This window comes from Nothobranchius furzeri, chromosome 2 (genome assembly GCF_043380555.1).
Source record: "Nothobranchius furzeri strain GRZ-AD chromosome 2, NfurGRZ-RIMD1, whole genome shotgun sequence".
Classification (NCBI taxonomy): Eukaryota; Metazoa; Chordata; class Actinopteri; order Cyprinodontiformes; family Nothobranchiidae; genus Nothobranchius; species Nothobranchius furzeri.
The window spans coordinates 63312423-63335150 of record NC_091742.1 but is presented as its reverse complement, the minus strand read 5'-3'; the positions used below and the strand labels follow the sequence as shown (position 1 = coordinate 63335150).

The window sequence follows — 22728 nt, the reverse complement described above, 5'->3', positions numbered from 1 at the left end:
TTACGTTTGTTATCTTTTCATCCTCTGCCTTTGTTGTACTCACCTTCTCTGGTCATAACCTACCCAGAAGGTGCACACACACACATACACACACACACACACACACACACACACATGCACGCGCACGCACTTGGAGTAATGGATCGGCCCTTTGAAAGGAGGTGAACTTCAAAGACTCTCCTCCATTGTTTTCCTCCATCTTTGATTCCCTCCCTTCGGAAACATCAGTTTGGACAATTAAATTACTCTTTAACTTCCTGATTCTTTAAAATTTCTCTTTCTTTCTTTAGCTGTAACTTCTGGGTGTGCATGCTAGTGAAATGCTGTAGTCTGAAGCATCTATAGCTGAGGCCAGATTGCCCGACATGGCTGCGTTGATGCAACAGCAGCAGCGTTTTCTTCTTATGACGTGAGCATTTAGGCAGCACATCAAATCCCTCATGAACGTTAAATTCACTTGTTTTAATAAGTTGACCCTCATGCTCTGTGGCAACATCTCTTGATGTCCCCCCATACAGTTTGATAACCATTTCTCAATGCTCCTGAAAAAGTCTCATTTTATGCATGGGCTTCTACAGCAGCTCTTCGCTACCTTTTTAGCAGTGGCATCTGTCCAGATTTACTTCCTGTCTGATCAAGTGGAAAAAGAATAAAATCTTTCTGAATGTGTTATGTCATTTCTGCATATTCCAAATACCTTTTTCCAACCATCCGTCGTGGAGGATGGAAGGCAGCAGCCTAGGTAGAGGAGCCCATACTTCCCACTCTCCAGCCACTTTGGCCATCTCCTCCAGGGGATTCCCAAGGTGTTTTCTGGCCAGCCGAGAAACATAGTACCTCCAGTGTATTCTGGGTCTCCCTTTGGGTCATCTGTGTGTTGGACGTGCCTGGAAAACCTCACTGAGTAGGCGTCCAGGAGGCATCTTAATCAGATGCCTGAGCCCCCTCAACTGGCTCCTCTTGATGTGGAGGAGCAGCGGATACTCCAAGCCCCTCCCCGATGACCGAGCTTCTTACCCTATCTCTATAGCCCAGACCACACTGTGTGTTTTTCAGCTGTCGCACAGGTCTACTCTTGTACAGAAAGGTGGCACATTGTACGGTGCTAGATTTCATTGAGCCAGACTGCAGGAAGTCTCGCTCTAGCAGGGCACGTTATGTCATGAGCATACGTCTTCAAAAGCCAACAGCTAACCAAAATAAATACGCTGAAAAGAGAACAAAGCGCTGCCGACTTCTTTTATTAGTGTCCGAGCCCAAACTCCAAAAAGGAGTTGACTGCATGTTCTTGCATGTAGCTTCTACTGTTACCAATGCTACTCATCTTGAACTCTCGTCACTTTTTGTTAGTGTCAATTCCAAGGTGTGTTTTCGTTTTCAAGCAGACTATTGGAGGCAGACTTTGATCGTGAGGGTGCTCAGTAAGCTGTCGCAGAGCCGGTCGCATCGGACGGCCACAGACTTGCAGATCACCCTGACGTTCTCAGTTTTTTTGTCACGATTCTGTTCATGAGAAGAGATTTGTCATGAGCGACCAAAAAAACGCACAGTATGTTCAGGGCTTAAAGGAAGGCCCAGCCACCCTGTAGAGAAAACTCATTTCGGCCGCTTCTCTGCAATCTCATTCTTTCAGTCTCTACCCGTAGCTCGTGACCACGGGTGAGGGTCGGAACACAGATCGACCGGTAAGTCGAGATCTTTGCCTTCCGTCTCAGCTCTCTCTTCAACACGACAGCCTGGTACAGCCTTATTATTCTTTGTTTTTCTACACTGTTTGTATGTTTTATTTTGTTTTGATCCATGTGAAGCACTTTGTGATTCTATGTCAGTGACAAGTGCGATATAAATGAAATTTACTTACTTACCCTAAATAAGCTCAAAGTTAAATATTTTTTTAGTTTAAATTTACTTTAGTGTGATAAAAGCTGTTTTAGTCTTACAACTAAAACATTCTTCCTCATGTAAACTGGTGCCTGATGAGTCCTTAAAACGTGAACTCTGCACGTTGTGTCCAAACCTGATGAGTTAAACTTTTTAATTATTATGACTTTTCTCCATAATCCAGCAACTAAATTATTGATAAAATCCACATTTAACTGATTTCTTATTAGCCCTATGTGTTTATGATCTGGTTTGAAACTGGAATTTTATGTTGTTGTTTATTTTTGCAACAACAGCCTTTTAGCTAATTCTAGTGCAGTAATGTTATTGCTGTTTACTGTCAAATGGGTTAACTTTTATTTATTATTCAGAAGCAAATGACAAATGTTTAATGGGAAAAACGTAATAACAAATTAAAGTTTCACTTTTTTTCTTTTTGGATGAAATAAAGACATTAAGGAAGTTTTTTTTTCTTTTTCTTCCAGGTGAAGACATTTCACTATAAAATTCTAATTTAAGGAGATGCTGTCAAAAACCACAGATTTGTTTTTTGCTAGCTCTGACTTCAAACTTTCAAATAGTCTCTCTGTTCTACTAGTTGTTATACATGTTTCAGTCATCCTACATTAATAAAGATTTATAACAAATAATTCTTAAAGTAACACTGAGCAGTTTCCTGCTCCTCTGCCCTACTGGTTGAAAATGAAATTACAACTGATAACCTGCTGTAGCTAGCACCAACAACCAGCTAACACCAACATGAGCCAACTGATACTAAAATAAACCACAAAGTAAAAAGGTACACACATTATTACCAACAAGTCCAGTAGCAACAAAACCAGACCACCATCATTCTGTGATGTTGTAGCCTCTTTTAGCTAGCTCTAACCAGTGTAGGCCACGCCAGTTCAAGCTGGTTTTAGCTCTTTGCTTCACCTCAAAAGACACTACTCTCTTACTTTTACTTCCTTGATGTCAACAGAAAAAGCAAACTTCTTCTTTTTCATCTTCTTGTGCTTTTTATTGAAGATTGGTGAACTGAAAATGCTAGCCACTAGCATTGCAGATAGCAGCCGTAAAGCAGGTAAAGAGTGCCCCCTAGGACACCTACCCACTCCACAAAACTAACAAGTGCGGTGCAAGTATGAAACCGGTCAAGTTTCTAACTCAGCAATCACTGAGATCAATGATTGAGTTCTAGCTTAAAGCTAAAATTATTTAGTGTTACATTAAGGACCAGAAAGATATGCAAAACGTCTTTTTGCCCTTATCAGTATATGTTTTGCAGATGCATTCCAAATATTTTCCTAACCTTTGACTAAATCCCTTTTTAAAGATGAAGTTAACAACTCAGAAGTGAACATCCTCCCTAGGATCGAGTCTGTCGTTTCTTTGGAGTGTTCTGTCTCAGTTTCTCATTGACACAGAGCAGCGTGCTGCAGACAAAAGCACCTGCCAGTTTCTGTCACTATAATTATAGCTTTCTGCTCGCTGTGTGTGTGTGTGTGTGTGTGTGTGTGTGTGTGTGTGTGTGTGTGTGTGTGTGTGTGTGTGTGTGTGTGTGTGTGTGTGTGTGTGTGTGTGTGTGTGTGTGTGTGTGTTCCAGCTGAGAAGACGAAGGCATCATCTTTGTCACTGAGCCTGATGGAGTCACGGGGTGGCCGGCGAATGAATGTGTGTGTTCTGGCTGTAAGTGAGAGTGTGTGTCGTGCATACAGCTGTCTCCTTAGCGTTAACAATAGGCCTGGTGACAAAGACGTGGCCTTCAGCCTCCATCATGTGATCCCTGCTTCGGTCAGATGACCCGAACTATTGTCCCCTTTGGGGGACACACATAAGGAAGCAAAGAGCGCACACGCACATCCAAGGAAATACGGCACGTGTACGAGCGTGGACGCACACAAACACACACAGACGTAATCTCAGGACGCTGACCCTTCCTCTGGGTCACATGAAGTCTGTACAAAGAAACTTGATTGTCACTGTCCTGCTGACAGTGACATCAGTGGATGATTGAAATGAAGCAGCTGAGAAAGGAAACATATTGCAGATGTCCTGCAGGAACCTCTTAGCTCACTCCTACTTTTTAGATGGACAGTGAAACAAGCACGACAAGCATCCATCTACCTCCAACAGCTGATGATTCGTGCTGCCAAAGCCTCCCGTCAAGAGGGAGGGAAGTCGTTCCAGAGCTTTAGTTCCTGCTCCATTTTGGTATGGCTGTTATCTGACTGCTGCAAATCTGGGTGACTATGTCAAATACCGACCTACCAGAAGATTATCCATCTATTTTCCACTGCTTAACCAAGGTCGGGTTGCAGTGATCCAGAAGGGAGTCCCAGACTGTTTAGAGACTCCAACTTTTTCAGAAACATTCTATCTTGTTCTCTGGTTCTGGATCTCCTTATTGTAGGACACACCCAGAGAAATCACCAAAAGAGGTATTAATCAGATGTCTGAACCACCTCAGCTGACTCCTTTCATTGAGGAGGAGAAGCAGCAGTTTTACGCTGACCTTCAACCAGATGATGGAGCTCCCCACCTCATCTCTAAGGCTGAGCCCGGCCACTCTTTTTAGTCTCAAGACTCTCAAAACTGCAGCCAAAGGCCAAAATCATTGTTTCAGCTCTCCATCTCTTTACCATCTTCCATGTTTCCATGGTCAAGATCCAAAAAAATAAATAAAACACTGAGGAGGAAGAAGAAGACCAGGCAGACAGAGGTGAATCCCAGCTGACTGCAGGGAAAGTTTAACCCTCTGGAGGCAGGCGTTGCAGATTTGCAACGTTAAAACCTACCTACCTGGTTACTCCACACACGTATTTCATGAGCATTTTTTAACTCAGAAGTACCCCTGAAGGACTTAGTTGTTCGTCCTTTTATCAAAACTTATTTTGAGCCTGAGAGGGTTCAATATTCAAAAATTATATTGAAACAAATTTCACAAAGAAGTTTCCAAAATGTCTCAAAACATTCTCAAAGGTTATTTCTTTTCATCGAGGGAGTCCCAGGGCCACCATTGCTAGAATAATGAACATTTAAGTTGCTGACAGAATTTAGTCTCTAAATCGTCGTAACATAAGTCTTTTACACTTATTTCAGTTTCAGTCCGAATGTCCAAGAAACCTATTTGGAAGGAGTTTGTGACCAAATTATCAATAAAATCCAAATTCTAAATAATTGAGATATAATTGATTAAAACGATGGATGTAATCAGTGCTGGAAGAAGTCCTTGATGTTTATAACATTTGTTTGTAACATCTGCAGTGGTCTCTTGTATAAATAAATGCCCTGTGAGTCGATATCTGTGGAAAAAAAGCTGTGGTGCTCCTGTTTCAGAAACTAGAAGTGAGCCAGAGGAGTGGGGAGCAGACGACACCGGGATTTGGACTCTTATTTCCTTATATTTGGACATCTCTTCTCTGATTGGCTAACAGCAATGCAACTCTACCACTGACTCTGTTTGCTTTGCAAAGTTATCTGCACAAATAACAGAAGCCTTGAGGAGTTCATCTGTGTAGCAAAGTTGCTAATGCTAACGGTTAGCTTCTACTAGCTGAGACGTTCTCTGCTGTTCCCTGGATGCTAAACCATCTATTTTTTTTCTATCAGAAGCAGGTGTAGGAGACTATTTCATGTTCAGCCTGCATGAAAAGTGCAGAGAGACTGATTATAATCAGAAATATTAAAGAGCAAGTTACCCCCTACAATAAACTTACTTCACTCCCACTTCATGTTTGAAAAATGCAACAAATGCTGTTGCTTGGCAGACCGAGAAGGCGGAGCTGCTAACAAATACACACACACACAGGCTCACAATGGCATTATGACATCATAATATACCAGATGACATCATAGCATACCTCTTAGTCAATAGCGGTGGCAGATTTAAATTCAAATACAGTGCAGAATTTTTCCCTGACGACGGCGCAACACTGACAGTTTTAGGCAGAATATTTGAATTTTAACCAAGATGCACTGAACTGCCAAATTATTGACTACACGTGTCTGTAGCATGATTAGTCACTCCTTTATATAGTTTATCAGCAAAAAAAAAATGTGATTTGGGGGTGACTTGCTCTTTAAGTAACAAATGGTTTCTCAATATCCTTGGTCTTTAAAGAGTAACTAAACCCCAAAATAACATTTTTTTTGCTTATAAACTGTATAATTGCATGTTAACAAATGCAATCTTTCTGTTTCTGTGCATTTTTGACATGTTTGTGTAAACTTGATTAAATCTAGAATCTAGGTCTAAGAACGTCTTAGTGCTGCCCCCTGTGGCAGAACAGCAGCTACTGCATTTTAAACTTGTGACTGACTGGGGCTGGTACAATTTCATGTCATCGGTACAGTCTCCTCCCACTCCCCCTCACCCTCCCTCCCAGGATGGAAATTCCCCACACTTAGCCATGCCACTCCGTTCCTCCTGGCAACGCCCACTTTCATAGCATTTTTCAAATCTTGACTAGGAGTGAAGTTATATTTTCTGAAGGTGTGCAGTCCCTCTTTAAGTAGAAAGTACAGATAAAGGGGCAAATTGCAAATTACAGTGCGATAACACTTTACAATAAGTGTCCCTTTATTAATGTTATGTAATGCTTTATTAAGCATTATTAAACTATTAAATAAAGTATAACAACTGCTTAATAATAATATTACGTGATACATTACTAAGCAGACCCCCGACACCCCCTGGGCATTTGTCCTAACCTTAAGGACACTATAGTACTAGATTTATAGTATAATAGTTCATTTTCAGGAATGCTAAAAGGATTCCTTTGTTTATTAATGCTTAATAATGCACTAAGTAACATTAATAAAGGGACCCTTATTGTAAAGTGTTATCTAAAGTGCGATCGCTTTGGGAACTGCAGTCTGGTGCAAAGACGAGGGAGTGCTGCCAGTCTCTGTCAGACTGGGGTGAGGTGGGTTTCAGAACAAATGCAAATTAAATCACTTTTACTTTAGAAACTTTTATGAATGTGTAGTTGACTAATTGTTATTAAACGCAGTGGAGTGAAAGAAAAAAAAAGTACCACTCAAGAAAACATGTTAAGTAATGTACTGATACAGAAAAATTGTACTTCCGTACAGTATCAATCACTGGATGTAATTAAGACATCCATCCATCCATTTTCTTTACCCGCCTGACCACACAGGGTTGCAGAGGGCTGGTCTCCAGCAGGCTCCGGGCGAACAGGCGGGGTACGCCCTGGACAGATTGCCATTGCATCGCAAGGCAACGCAGAGACACACAGGACAAACAACGAAACACACACACTCATATCTAATGATAATTTAGACAGACCAATCAACCTGACAGCCATGTTTTTGGACTGTGGGAAGAAGCCGGACTACCCGGAGAGAACCCACACGTGCACAGGGAGAACATGCAAATGAGGATGTAACAGCAGCTTTGGTCAGATCTTGAATATCTTGTGGAGGATTTGTAGCCACTAAAACATCCATACCAATTATTCACGTACAATTTCAAAGAAATACATGATAAACTTTTAATTTCGTATCCAAATCATCCACAAAGCTGTACTTTTCTCCTTTTGTGCGACCAAAACCACGTCTGATATCAGCAAGAGTGAGGGAGTGATGGGGAGGAAAAGGAAACAGATGCAGATGTTGTTTTGGTATGCAGCCACACACACACACACACACACACACACACACACACACACACACACACACACACACACACACACACACACACACACACACACACAGCCATCCTCTGAAGGTGCAGCAAGAAAGAGTTCCAGTATTGTCTCCTTGATGCAGCGCTACTCCACCGACCAACAGAGGGGCCGCTCTCAAGGCCACAGAGCCAAAGATTTATAGAAAAAAAAAACCTTCAGTGTTTTCAGACTATACTAAAAAGAGCAGCAACGTCTTGAAAAGATTTCTTTAACCGTACAAGCAAGGTGAAGCACATGATCATTAAAGTATTAACGTTTCCATTTGAATACTGTGAGGTTCAGACAAGCAGAAAAATTCCTTAACCGTTTTCTTTTGAGCCAGGGAAAGGGTCGGGAGGAAAAAGGAATATAAAGAGAAGAGGACACATCTAAAGGGGAAAAGCATCCGAACGACTTTTTCAGGATGGAAATCAGAGAAAATGTTAACAGGACGTCCCTGAAATGCCTCAGCGGTTATTAAGCAAACCAAAAAAGATGTGCAAGGGAGAAGCCCCACAGAGACCTTCACCGTGTTTTACCTGAGGTAAACAAGGTGATGCCTTATTTATCCGTCTGTTTAACGTTTCTTGTGTTTGTGACTCAGTAAGAGCGTAGCCTACATGTGAGGTGCTCTCCTTTAGTTCAGCCCTGGCCTTTTGTGCTCCTGACCTGCTTTGTTAGGAACCTAAAATAGTGAAGAGGAGACCACTGTTGCTAGGTGTTGTTTAAATACTATTTACTATGATTTTTGTATTTTAATTAATTAAAAACTAGGGCCGAATAGGGGAGAGGTTGCCTTCTGATCAGAAGGTGAGAAGATTGACCCCCAGGCCTCACAGGCCACATGCTGAAGAACCCTATAGGGTAAGATACCCTAAAGTTGCCATCTGGGCCCAAAACAAATTTAAGCCCCTTGCTCCCTTTGAATAGGTAAGGATGGGTGAAATGTATAGAGACATTTCCCCAAGGTGATCAATAAAAGTAAAATAGGGGCGACAGTGGCAGGGGAGCTAAGTGCCCGCCCCATTTCCTGAGGGTTGCAGGTTCAGGCCCCATTTGTTCTTGGGCAAGATACTTAACTGGTGGTATAAAAGCCTTTTCAGGTACCCACTGAGTACCTGTACTGAGGTATGTACTTTGAAAGATTTGGTGGGACTTGTGATTAACTCATGCTGGTAACTCAGTGGGAAATGACATCAGCAGATGTCGTCAAACAACCTGCATTTGTAAAACTGGAAGAGATGCTGGTGAAACAAAATTAATGAAAAATGAATTAGGCAGCAATGACGCCAAGAACATAAGGAAAAAAAATCTGTTTGATCATAAAATTCAAATGAAAATGTTGTGTGTTGTTCTAGTAGTTCAGATTTCCTACTGCATGAGTTCAGTTGTATTCATTCGCGCCCTTAAGTATTCATGTTCTGAGTTTATTGAAAAACTTTTTCTGTAATAGTTTCTTTACTTTTGTGATCAAAAACACTGAATCTCAATTGTGAGGCTGCTCTGTAAATACTTTTCAAATAAACAATGCATAAAGCAACTTATGATCAGTCCGTATCAATTTCCGATTCAAATTAATGTACTGAGGTAAGCCCACCCCACTGCCTGTCTGGCCACGCCCATTTCCGGTTTAGGCACCGCCCACTCTGAGCACAGATACAGATTATTTAGATGGTTGAACACAGACAGATAGCGGTGCACTCACTCATCGCTAGTTAAATTAATGATATTATTGCATAAAATAAAATAAACATTTAAATTAAAACATAAACTTCCAACAGGTAGGCTAGAAAAGTCAATAGTAATTCCACATGACCTGTTTTCAATCATTTTCGATAGGCTGTACAAAAAACAAGCACCCACCTAATATGGCGGCGACGGTGTTACGTTCTCCAGCACACAACGGGCTATCTACTTGTTCATGTCTATGGCCCTAGGACTCTAGAAGGTGCTATATAAGTGCAGGAGGTTTAACAGCTGTTTCTCTGAACATAGGCTTTTCAGGGAGTTGTCACTTTTTCACAAAAACCCCAAAATAGTTGATGAATCAATTTAATGCGGATGATTCTTTTTGATGACAGCTCCAGTAAGTCTTGATCTTAGGTTAGGGTCGTGGCAGGAAGACAAAAGGAAAACAATGAAAGAAAAGCCTCCCAGCAGGCTTCTTTGTTGGACAGCAGTTTACAGATTTACAGGCTTGTGTGTGTGTGTGTGTGTATGTGTGTGTGTGTGTGTGAGTGAGCGAGACAGAGAGATGATGATGAGGTAATTGGGCCTCTCCTCATCCAATATTTACCCACCAAACCAGAGCAATCATGTGAATTATGTTTACTGGAAACAAAGTGTCTCTCTTCCTCTTTAACTTACTTTTTCTTTCCCACTTTCTATCCCCCGTTCCTCCCTCTTACTATTGCTCTCCTGGCAACTAGATGCCATATCAAGATGCTAGCCAGTTAATCTCCCTCTAACACACACACACACACACACACACACACGCACACACACACACACACACACGGAAAACAGGCCCATCTGTATTGATGATGGTCTAATTTAGACCTCTTTATTGGACTGATTTACGATGGTTGGACAAATCTGGACATCTGGATGTAAGTGTGTGTCTGTGTGGCACACACCATCCTCTCTGCTTTATTTCATACTTTCAGCTTGTGTTTCTGTACCTCTATGCAAGTCAGCAATGTCCTCTTTGTAGCCTTGCTTCAGCACTTTGAGCTGCCGGCTGCAGCGCCGTCCCCCTGAAACGTTTACAACAACACACCAATCAGCCGCAGCACTAAACCAAAATTAAAAAAAAATAAATCCTGAATTTCAGGTCAGACGTTTAAAACAAAGAGCTGAACGTGAAATGAAGGCAAGCCGTTTGTCCTGTTTTAGGACTCGGACAACTAAAGGATGAGGGCGTGTACACCAGGAGAGGGGGAGGTTGTCTCAAAGGCACCTTCAAGATCAAGCTCAGGTTTCAACTTTTATTTGTTCCTGTGAACAGTTTCACAGCAACCATTAAACAGCATCTTGACTTTGAGGCTTTTACAGTGTTCTGCAGCCTTTTTAAGATCACAGGAATTATTTCCAAGCACCTCTTGAAGTCTAATAATTAAAATCAATTCAGGTTTTTGGTTTATATTGTAGAGCAGAGTTCTGTGCATCACCACTGAGGCACTTTTACACTATTAGTGAAAACGTAGATAGCAAAATACAGATTATACATCAGCTTAATGATCATTTTTCAGTTAGTTTTTTATAAACGTGAATGAAATTAGCACAATTCATGGCAGCTGATTTTTTAGCGCTCTGGTCGAAAACCTCCATGTGTAAAATTGAGCTTCAGCACCGTTTGTTGTTGTTAAGGTCTGTAGACAACTCTTTCTTGTCAGGATCATCTCCAACTAGTGGACCATAATTTCCTGATTCTTTTAAGACCAGTAACACATAATGACCATTATTCACTAGTTTGGTTTTAATTTAGTTTATTAAAAAATAGTGTAGAAAATGGTACGAACGAGACAAAGTGACCCCCTGAAGCCACCCCGCATGGTTATCAGTCCAAAGGGCCCCGAAACGTCTCATACATTAGGTTTTATCCTTAGCTCGGCACCACCCACTTGTTGACGCGGTTCATTTCTATTGGATGAGTACAAGGAAATGTGTAAGGATGTAGCTGTATGACACGTCTTACACTAGATGGAAATGGATCATTTGGGTGTTGCAGCTAATCTGAAGTGAACGAACAAACAATGCCGTCCTCATTAAAGTGGACACTGCTCCACCAGGTCTGAGAATACACAAGTTAACCAATACGGTAAATAGTCTTTTTGCAGATAACTGATATTTTTATACACAAGTCTAATTTTGTCTGTCTGTTTTTTAACTGTTAGTCAAAAACATAACATGACAAGCTCCCATAGTGGCTATTCCCATTTCAAATTATAAGTCCCGCCTCTTTTTATGTAAACACAAGGACAATCTCTGTTTATGCATCTCGTACATGTCTATGGTTTTCTAATTGTGCAGAGGGGAAAATCAGGTGTCTATTTAAATAACATATTTTCCCCGATTTTAGGAAACTTCAGCTTCAAAGAAGAATTGTAAAAATAAAAGCTTCATGATCTGACAAAACCCAATTTATAACATTTTACTACAGTCAGTGTGAATATAAAAGGAAGCTAAATAAAATCACAAAGTGAACTGGTAATGTCTCCTTTGAAGCTTGGAGGTGGCACTGTGGTGATATGGAAGATTTAAAACTCTTGCAGTTGTCCTCTAGAGCCCTTTTCACACTAGTATCGGCTCTGTGTGGTCTGGATAGCATAAGCCTCTTTCATAAGACACACCATGCCGGCAAATCAGCGTAATATTACCGCCATGGTATGTCTATAAACGCGCCATGCTGGCATGGCGTTGCGCGAATATTGTGGCATTCGTTCCGCCTCGCTTGGCAGTAATATTGCGGTAATGGTCTGTCGTATGCAACCGGACTGTTTTTCAGGCCTCTTCCTGAGGTGGTCTGCTTCAGGCTAACCAGGGCCAGTGTTGCCAGATCCAAAATCCCACAATATCGTACAGAGAGGCCTAAATGATCGTTTTTCAGTACAAATTATCGTACATTATAAATTTGATAATAACGTTCTATAAACGACTTCTCATCCCAATATAATATAACAAAGAAGGTGTTTTATATTGCCCTGTTTAATTAAACATCTTTAAAACCAGTAATATAATGCCTATAAACGTGCAGAGTGTGTTGGCACCACTCCGACATCCACGCATTGACACAATATGCACATTTGCGCAGTCCTATTTATGTCATTTCTACATAGGTTAAACGCACGCAACAAAACATCACAGCAGTGGAAACACTGACCCAATAAATGACAAAGAAGCCTACTCACCTAGTTGCTGATCTGGATCTCCTCATCTGATTCACTGTCTGTCGCAGCAGAATGCCTTTCACCTGTGTTACTAGATGCAATGTGAAATTATCGTACATTTGAGGATTTTTGGAACTATTGATCGTACATCGTACAGAGCCCAAAATTATGGTACAAATACGATAATTATCGTACATCTGGCAACACTGACCAGGGCCAACACACCCATTACTGATTGATAAGCCTGTTCAAATATACACCTTCCATTAGGGAAAGCCTACGATTGGTGGGTAGAATCGGCCTATCTGGGCTTACGGCATTATCATGCTGATTACCTAGGAGCTGAGAGCTTCTCTGACTGCATTCCTTGCATTCCTGAGCAAGGATGTGTGGAATCAACCGGGCCAAGCTGGGGCTGACTGGGGCTATCCGGGCTGTGTGGAGCTGATGCTAGTGTGAAAGGGGCAAATACAGTTCATGAGGATATCAATGTGAAGACTTTATAATATAAAGAATGATATTAAAATGTTTTGATTGAAACACCTAAACTTCATCTGAAAATGGTAAATAAAATGTGTTAACTTTAGTTTTAAAGTTTTGTGGACACCCAAACTAGACATTCCACAGTTAGCAAGCATAGGAAGTCATCCTATACAGTCTGGCCACAACCCATTGAAACAACTCAGTCATGAGGCAGAATCTAGGGTTGTCTTTCAAACTGTCTCTTCACACAGTTGGACAGTGCAAAAATCAATCATAGCAACAAAGTGCCAAATCCCTTGCCGCAGAAATCAATGAGCAGGGAAGTCATTGTTTACGAATAAAGAAAAAGAAGCAAATACACCCTTTTTGATAAATAAAAGACTTAAGTACCTCTATCTGTGCATATCTTAAAGAAACCCCCAAGTCTAAAGAGTCCAAAGTTGATGCCAAATACATTTCAAATGAGCGTTTTTCCTAAGCCAACGCCATTTTTGTAGTTTTTTCTCCATCGTAGTTTCAAATTCAAATTCAAAGATACTTTATTAATCCCAGATCGAGGGCAATTAGAGTTTCAGTACACACAATTCAGAGATCAGACATACATGGGCAAGACACATGACAATAATTGGTGACTGTGGTCATTCGCAACCCTGAGTCGCGTTACCTTAATAGAGATCAGAGGGTTACATGAAGATTGGTTCAGGTGGAGGGAAAAAAAGGCACTTCAGAGCTACCCCCCACCAGGAGGGCAGCTTTGCTCTGCAAAAAAAAAAAAAAAAAAACAAACACCTCAGACAGATATGCAACAGACTTCAGACATCACACAACATAAGTGTCCACTAGGTGGGGTGGTAGGGTTTGGGACTATCCACACTTCGGTTCCTGCAGCCACTACAAGCAGCGCATGTCACCTCTGTCTGAACAGTGGGAGGAGCATTAAGGGTTGGATGGTTGCAGTGAACCTGGAACGATTCAGCGGCCTTCCAGCAGTCCCGCCCAGGCTGGGATAGGAGACATGTTTGAGTTGCCATAGCGACGGCACACTCCACATATGTTCTGAGGGAGGAGTTTTCGTTGGAGCCTTGCAGGCTCAAGAGGGTCAGATTCTGATTAGAAATTGTTTTGGGGCCAGACAGAGATAATTTCCTCTCTGTCTTAAAGTTCCTTGGTCCTCAACCTCTCAAAATCCCAATAATGGACATTAATCTATCCCAATCTGTGCTTAGCCCCCAAACAACAGGGGATGGGGGGGTGGGGGTGGGGGTTGATCTTTACTCTAGGCAAAAACTTGCAAGAAGTGATGAATAAACAGTAGTGTGAGACGATCTGTATGGTACACAGAAATATGACTCGGCACAAACGATGATGATACTGAACATTCGGTTGTCTGGCTTTTTGTCAGTCTTTGAACCAGGAAATGGCTGGGGGCCGCAAGGCAGCAGCCAGCAGCCAGAAAGCTCTGGGGCATTGACACCGCCCCCTAGCCAGTCAGCGGCCAAAAGTTTTGATCCTCGCCCGGGTCAGAGCACTTGGAACGACAAAAAAGCAGAGACTAAAAAGAGGAAAAATAGGGAGAAGATACGAACCGTGCCGTTGGAAAAGGTGACCAGACCAAACTGCACCCTTCCGAGTCCCACCGAGTAGTGCTGTAGAAAAAGGCCTAATAGAGTGCTGTGATTGGCAAGACACAAGACTGCTCAGGCCAGTGGTAGATCTGCTGAGGCTACAATAGAACGTAGCTCAAATGTCGGTTGGTCGGGCTGTCGACTGACGGTCTGTTTAGATTTCTGGGCTAACCTTTAGCTGGAATTAGCACGAATAATAAATGATAAATGACCCGCACTTGTATAGGGCCTCTCAGAGTAAGGAATCCAAAGAGCTTTACACTACAGTGCATCATTCATACATTCACATACACATTCACACACTGATGGTGATGAGCTACGATGTAGCCACAGCTGCCCTGGGGGGCACTGTCAGAGGCGAGGCTGCCGAGCACAGGCGCCAGTGGTCCGTCTGACCACCACCAGCAGGCAAGGTGGGTTAAGTGTCTTGCCCAAGGACACAACAGCAGAATTCTCTGTCCGGAGCCGGGATCGAACCTGCAACCTTCCGATTACTGGACAACCCACTCAACCTCTTGAGCTACTGCTGCCCATAATTATGAAATTGCTGCCCATATGTGAACTACAGATTTGAACCACTGTTTACATCTTACTGCCAAACAGACAGAGTAGCACTAAAAATGTAAACAACCATTAGTGATCCATGCTGAACCAGTTGTTTTTAATCACTCAAACTGCCTGTTTTTCAAGGTCCTGTAGGGTTAGATCCTGCAACGATGCACCAAATGAACCAAAGGAAAGGGATTTGCTCCTCATCTAAGGCTTCTCAACTCAAACAGAAAAAATGTAGAGTGCCAAGCTGCAAAAATTTAGAGAGAGAGATCTTCATTAATGCAAGCTAGTTTGCATATCAATTACCTGATCCTACCTACTGAGTCATTGGCATCTCTGTTGTCATGGTCAACAAGCAACATGCTTTGATTGTAATCTTTAGGGTGTGGATTGTTATGGGATCAGATTTAGAGAAAGGAGGTAGATTTTGGAGACCTCTCCTTCTGTTCTTCTCTTGAGTATCTGGTTTTGTGGTGAAAATGGTAGCACTGTTGCCTTGTAGAAATCAGGTTGTAGGTTCAAAACCCAGCTGCAGGTAGGTGCTGGCAGTCATTGCCTTAATGCCACTCTCTCTGTCCTCCAGGTAATTTTTTAACAGGAAATCTGGTTGAAAAAAGTCTCCACCCATGGTGCTACGCCCACATTAAGCATGTTTTTGAAACAGCTTTCTTGCTTGTAGTCCGTTGTGTAGTGACCCCGCCCACCGTGGAACAGGCAGCGGGCGAGGTGCATTGTGGGTAACTGGTTTTCAGTCGTTTTGTTCCATTTGCATGTGTTTTCGGGTGTTTTATTGAACATGACAGCCGTTAATGTGTTAATATAAAAAAATTGGCTGTTAATCGTATGCAGCTTCTCGCAGTTGGGCATGCAAATCTCTCAGCAGGCATGTTCTTATCAGCACATCTGTTAAAATGCGCCTTGCCTTAAAAAACATTCTCCAGACGCCACTTGTAAACGTGTCAGTCCGGCTGAAGTTGAACTGGTTCTAGTCGTGCTGAATCCATTCATCCATTATTGTCCGGTTATTCAGGGTCAGGTCGCAGGGGCATCAGCCTAAGCAGAGAGGCCCAGACTTCCCTCTCCCCGGCCACTTGAGCCAGCTCGTCCAGGGAAATCCCAAGGTGTTCCCTGGCCAGCTGAGAGACATAGTCCCTCCAGCGTGGGTCTTCGAGCACTGGTAGGAACCAGACGTCCTCTGCATGGAAACGGCTCAGTTCAGCTGGTACACTCACCTTCTGGAAGTGACGAGACTGTGGAAGCAGTCTTCATTGCCACAAAGTAACACGTGTAACACCATCAAACAGTATTTAGCAATCAATCTGTGCTGTAGTGTTGTCCATTCCTTTTACCATTGTGCATATCCTGTTTTACTTCACTCCCGCCAGCCTTTGTTTACTATTTGTGTTGCTAGGGAGCCGAAGACACTTCCGCATCACGGGTCCCCGGAAGAACGAAAAAATGAGTGCAAGTCAACGGGGCTAATCCGCTTTGCCTTACGCCCTGGATCACATTTATGTTGTACAGCAATTTAAATGAAAAGTAATGATGGGTGTTTCGACCACGCCAGTCACGTACTTTGAGATTCATCAGCTTGTAAAAGTTAGTAATTAGCATGACTACAAACAATAAATCAGCACGTCGCATATGTGACTTCACCACATAAGCTCAACCTCCCTAGCGTAGCTGCTACTTACCACATGACCAAATTTATGGTGGTTCTTTCCTCCTGTGGGAAGTTTGCTGAACTTACAGCCCTTTTTCCTCAGTTTTCTCCGTGTCTGGTTCAATGACGTCACTTTCGTGTAGCACATTTGTAGTCCTGGACTTATTTTCACACAAAACCTAAAATATCGTTCCCCTTGTTCAAAAATAAGCGTGTACTTGGTGTCAAAATGTGTCTTTAAAATTCACGGACATCATATGTGAAATCCATGGCATAAAACAAGCGGAATTAGAAAACAGCGTTTTCAGCCCCATTGACTTGCATTCATTTTTTTCTTTCTTCCGGGGACCCGTGATGCAGACCTGACTTAGGCTCCCTACAAGCTAACCAGAAGAATGCTGACATGAAAGGGTTCATGTCGCCACCTATTGTACCAGAGTGGAACACACTTAATTTGCAAGTTTGGTTTTCTGCCATGCATGTAAACTAGGATGAAGACTTACAGTTTCTTGCAGTATAGTGACCTAGATCAACTTAGATGCACATGCAAACTGAGTGCTTCGTTCCTCTTATCTATTCTCCTGAACCTGATAGGAACACCTGGACAAACAAGACCTTCACCAGCTCACTAACTATCAGAACAACACAGATATTTTCGACATATTATCATTTAAAATCTATCTTTTCCTTCAGTGGTCAAAAAACATGGCTGGTGGTCTTAACCACTTTTGCATGTCAGTTATGTGTATGAGTTGAACCGCAGAGACTTAGTAAGATGAAAGTCACTAAACTTGTTGAAAAAAAGCCCAGATGGGTGTCTAGCCTCCAATTTAAACTTGCAGACATCACCTGAATAACTTTTGTTCTCTGTCTGCGAGGGCTAGCATGTGTGTTTGTGTACAGCGAGACAATGACAGAGAGCCTCATTGAAATAACAGTGGTCTCAGGGGGCTGGCTAAAAAGAGAGGAAGGGTAGGTTAGGGTAGAGCGAGTATACGAGAGTCCGGGGAATCATTGAAGCCGTGTGTGTGCGTGCGCATGGAGCGATTCATCCGTTCTGGTGGCGGCTAACCTTGGCACGTCCTGCCACGCGTGACGGGGGTTACACCCAGCCGTCCTCTACACATGCGTGAGATTGTTGGGGTGTATAGGTGGATGTGCAGACAAGAAGAGTCAGCAGCGTGTGTTTGCGTGTGTGTGTGTGTGTGTGTGTGTGTGTGTGTGTGTGTGTGTGTGTGTGTGTGTGTGTGTGTGTGTGTTTGTATCTGCATACAAGGGGGAAAAGTAGAAGATTAAAAGAGACACGAAGGAGAGAAAGGGAGAGAAATCAGTCAGGTTGTTTGGTGTCTTTGGATGATCTTGCCCCCAGGAGGAAGGACAAAAAATAAAGGAATGAATTATGTGTTTATATGGTGTGTGTGTGTGTGTGTGTGTGTGTGTGTGTGTGTGTGTGTGTGTGTGTGTGTCATTGTTCTGCAGCATGAAAACGCAAAAAGCCATCTGATGGATGCAATTTCATGTCTGCATCTCCTAAAGATGATCATCTGGTTTAAACTTGAAGCTCAGAGTCGGACAGATTAGATGTTCACCTGCCTTCGTTGGATTTTTACAGCTTTTTTTAAAACGTTAAAGTTCAGGGGAAGAAAGAAGTAAATGCTACTTGGGGACAAAAACTGTACTTGAAGTTGTTGGATGTGTGCAAAAGGAAGTTTGACACAACCTGAGGCTTCCAAGAAAAGGGAAGCAGAATTAAGAGGCGTTCAGAGGAAGAAGTCAGTTACAGGAATACAAACACCTAATCCTCCACTAGTTTCTGAAAGGCAAACATGAAATAATTGATTTTTAAAAACTTGTGCATTTAAGATGACCTTTTGTTCCACATTATGTCTTCCACAAGAGTTGTTGGGTGAAAACAGATGGCAGAACTGCTTTTTGGACGTTTAAACATGCATGAAAAGTAGGGATGCACGATATATCTGCATCAATATCGGTATCGCCAATGTAAGTCATGTTATAACATAACAGTATTAGACCAATAAGTGAAACTGGGCTGATATTAACAACCGATATTTTTTCCATCTTGTTCTGTTTCAGAAGATCAAGTTTCTCAATTTTCTTTTTACAAGACAAACGTTTTGTGGGTTTTAAAAATGTTTATCTCATACCTGCTAACAGTTTCGACTGAAGGCTTCAGTCTTCCTCAGAGCGACTTTTCACCGTTGTGTTGTTTATCAGCTGGTCAGGGGGCGTTGTTGAACCACGCCCCCTGACCAGCCGAACCCCCTCTCGCCGGTTCCGGAGAATGGAGTCCCAGGTGTGTGATAGGGTGTACACTCCCTCATCCCGTTGATGGTATTGCTGCCTCGCCTCCAGATCTCGATGGACTCAAATCATGCGACAAAACATACATAGGGGAAACAGGAAGGGCCTACAGCACACGGAAGAAAGAATATCTAACAGAGTGTGAGAAGGAAACAAGGGGATGTTTCACCAGAACACGAAAGAACACAGCTGAACAGGAGACCGAGAAATCAGCCATAACAGATCACTGCAGGAGCACGAACCACATCATGGACTGGGACAATGGAAGAATCATCGCATCCGAAAACAACGGCTTCAAATGATGAATTAGGGAGTCCATCGAGATCTGGAGGCGAGGCAGCAACACCATCAACCCTATCACACACCTGGGACTCCATTCTCCAGAACCGGCGAGAGGGAGTTCGGCTGGTCTGGGGGCGTGGTTCAACAACGCCCCCAGACCAGCTGATAAATGACACAACGGCAAAAAGTCGCTCTGAGGAAGACTGAAGCCTTCAGTCGAAACTGTCAGCAGGTATGAGATAAACATCTTTAAAACCCGCAAAACGTTTGTCTTATAAACTAAACACGGTCTCTGCACGAATATCCAATTGTCTCTCTGACATATCAAAATGGATGAAATCCCACCATCTCCAACTCAACCTCTCTAAAACTGAACTACTTGTCATCCCAGCAAAACCATCCATTCAGCACAATATCTCAATCCAGAATGACTTCCTATCTCTGGCTCCTTCAAAGACAGTTCGAAATCTGGGTGTTGTGATTGATGAACACCTGACCTTTAAAGATCATTTTACCTCTGTTGCTCATTCATGCCGCTTTGCGCTGTATAAAATACGAAAGATCAGACCATACCTAACACAACATGCCACCCAGCTCCTGGATCAATATACTGTCATCTCCCGCCTCCATTACTGCAATGCCCTTCTAACTGGTCTTCCAGCCTGTACTGTGAGACCTCTTCAAATGGTCCAGAACACAGCGGTGCGTCTGGTCTTCAATCAGCCAAAAAGAGCACACGTCACCCCTCTGTTCATTGAGCTCCACTGGCTACCGCTAGCAGCATGCATCAAATTCAAATTGCTAACACTAGCATACAAAGTCTGAGACGGTACGGCTCCCATCTACCTGAATCCTCTTGCAAAGGCTTACGTCTCGGCCCGGCCGCTCCAGTCATCACAGGATCGTCGGCTAGCGGTGCCTACACCACGCTCAGGACAATCCAGGCTCTTCTCATGCATCGTTCCACAAATGAGGAATGACCTACCAAGTACTACCAGAACAGGGGCTTCCTTTTCAATTTTCAAGAAACTCCTGAAGACCCTGCTCTTCAGAGAGCATCTTCTAAACTAGCACCCTCCCTGCACCCGTCCCCCCTCTCTACTGTCCACTCCTTGTTCCCTCCTCTCCATGATTGATGTCAAGTTGTTGTTATTGTTATTGTTGTTGTTAGCCTCAAGGGCAATATGCCGATTATCACTTGTAAGTCGCTTTGGACAAAAGTGTCTGCTAAATACATAAACATAAACATAAACATAAACATAAAAAGAAAATTGAGTGATTTGATTTATAAGGAAGACAAAATGAACTTTTTTAATCTGTTTCAGAAGATGATGGGGTGATGATGTGTAAATGTGTAGTCATGTGATAGTGATGGTAATCATCTCAGAAGCATGAACATGTGTTGTGTGAGTTTATTATATATGAGTAGAATAATAAAAAAATAAATTATATACATATATACAAAGTGTGTCGACAAATATTGTTTATCTGCCATAGCAGCTATATTATTATTGGATATCGGTATTGGCTCAAAGTTCCATATTGGTGCGTCCTAAATGAAACGTTAAAATGCATAAAAGCTGAAGAAAAGCAAAAATGGGACATGTCACCAATACACCGTTGACCCTTTACATGTGGTATTTTCAAACTAAAACCAAATCTGCGCTTTTTCCGATCTTGTTTTCTTCTTTAATTTCTTTGAAAAGTGAGCTTCTTGTTAAAACCATTTAGGATGAGGTCACTGCAAAAAATAAAATGTAAGATTCTTGAAATACCAAGAAATGAAAGTAGCTGTTTCCACTGTACAAATGTCACTTCAGGCTCCAACATCTGGCAGCGGTTAGATGATTGCCCAGAATTTTCTGTTATCGCCTCTTTCAAGTGTTTCTCTGAAACAGAAGCAACACACTTCTGTTTTTTCAGCCTATTTATAATCAGGAGTGAATATTCTAACAGAGTAGAGCAGAAGAAACAAAAGAGGAAACCTGAGAAGTTTCTATTCTAATAATCATGTCGATCATATCACTTCTCCTGTTTTCACCTTTGTCTCTTTCAGGTTCCTGATCGGTTTCTGGAGGTGGCCCAGGTGACCCTACGAGAGTTCTTCAATGCCATCGTGGCGGGTAAAGACGCAGATCCTTCGTGGAAGAAGGCCATCTACAAGGTGATTTGTAAGCTGGACAGTGAAGTTCCCGAGGTCTTTAAATCCCCCAACTGCCTCCAAGAACTCCTCCATGACTGACTAGGACAGACGAGGACAGAAGGCAAGAGGAACAAACCTCCAAGAACAGTCAGAAGATTCCTCCAAAGGTGTTAGGTGGACAGCTCTTGTAATTAAGTGTGTGCAGGAGGTTGGAGGCATCTTGAAAGGCCAACGCTGTCCTCAAGAAGACTGTGTGAAGATGCACGACTTAGCTGATTTTATTGAGACTTTTAGGAATTAAATGGAGAAGGATGAAAGAAAAATTCTCCTCAGTTTCCTCCTCCGCCTTGTTCAGACTTTCTAAGGGATGACGTTTGATGAGCCTTTTGCCTTTTGAAATAAGGAGCGAACGAAAAATAAAGATAATATATTAAAAAAATCTTTTTATTGTGGATGTTTTTAAGTTACTTGGACAATTTTCAAATCAAAAACAAAAAATAAGTGATGTTCTGTATTTTTCATCCTTTGTACGATCTCACATCCTGTCTTCTATGACACCCCCCCCCCCCCACATACACACACACACACACACACACACACACACAGATTTACCTGGACCTGCACAGATGGGCAGCTTTTCTCCTCTTTTTTAAATCACCTTCCTCTTGAGTGTTTGTGTTGTAGCTCTGCAGGCTGCCCCTCCACAGCACACGTCTCGTTTTCAGTCTGATACATATTCTTATTTAACATAAATCACAAAACTCTGTCTGCTACTTTCAGATTTTATATTTGAAATCCCAGACGTGCTTCACAAATATTAATTTCAAAACCAATTAAGACTCACTCGGCTAATAAATGGCTGGACGTGTTCAGTCATCTGCTTGTATGTTTATTTTTAAACCTTCCCTACAGCTGGACGTTTCCACCACTAGAACCATTGACTGACTGGTCGTTGATCCAGCAACCAGCTGTGTTAGTTGAAGGCGGTTTGGTAAATGTCAGTTTTAGTGGCCTGAAAACAAGGATTCAGTTTGAGTTTGGGTTTAAAACACCCAGCAAGAACCCTGGCTCTATCCCACCAACCCTTTAGTTCCATCAACCCTAAATTAGGTCAATTGGGTCATTTGGCAAATAAAAGTCGATAAATTGACAATCTGATCAATTGACTTAGCACTTAAACATCATAAGAGCTTGTTTA

The 22728-nt window shown here is 42.3% G+C and overlaps 1 protein-coding gene across 2 annotated transcripts in view; it reads left to right on the top strand.

Moving 5' to 3' along the window:
• The window catches only part of prox1a (prospero homeobox 1a), a 56910-nt gene extending 34939 nt beyond the window's left edge, over positions 1-21971 (top strand). For both annotated transcript variants that reach the window (XM_015946672.3, XM_070547253.1), the window contains exon 7: positions 21444-21971. In XM_015946672.3, the coding sequence (XP_015802158.3) occupies positions 21444-21629 (186 nt within the window). In that variant the 3' untranslated portion in view covers positions 21630-21971. The remainder of the gene's footprint in view (positions 1-21443) is intronic.
• The last annotated feature ends 757 nt before the right edge of the window (positions 21972-22728 follow it).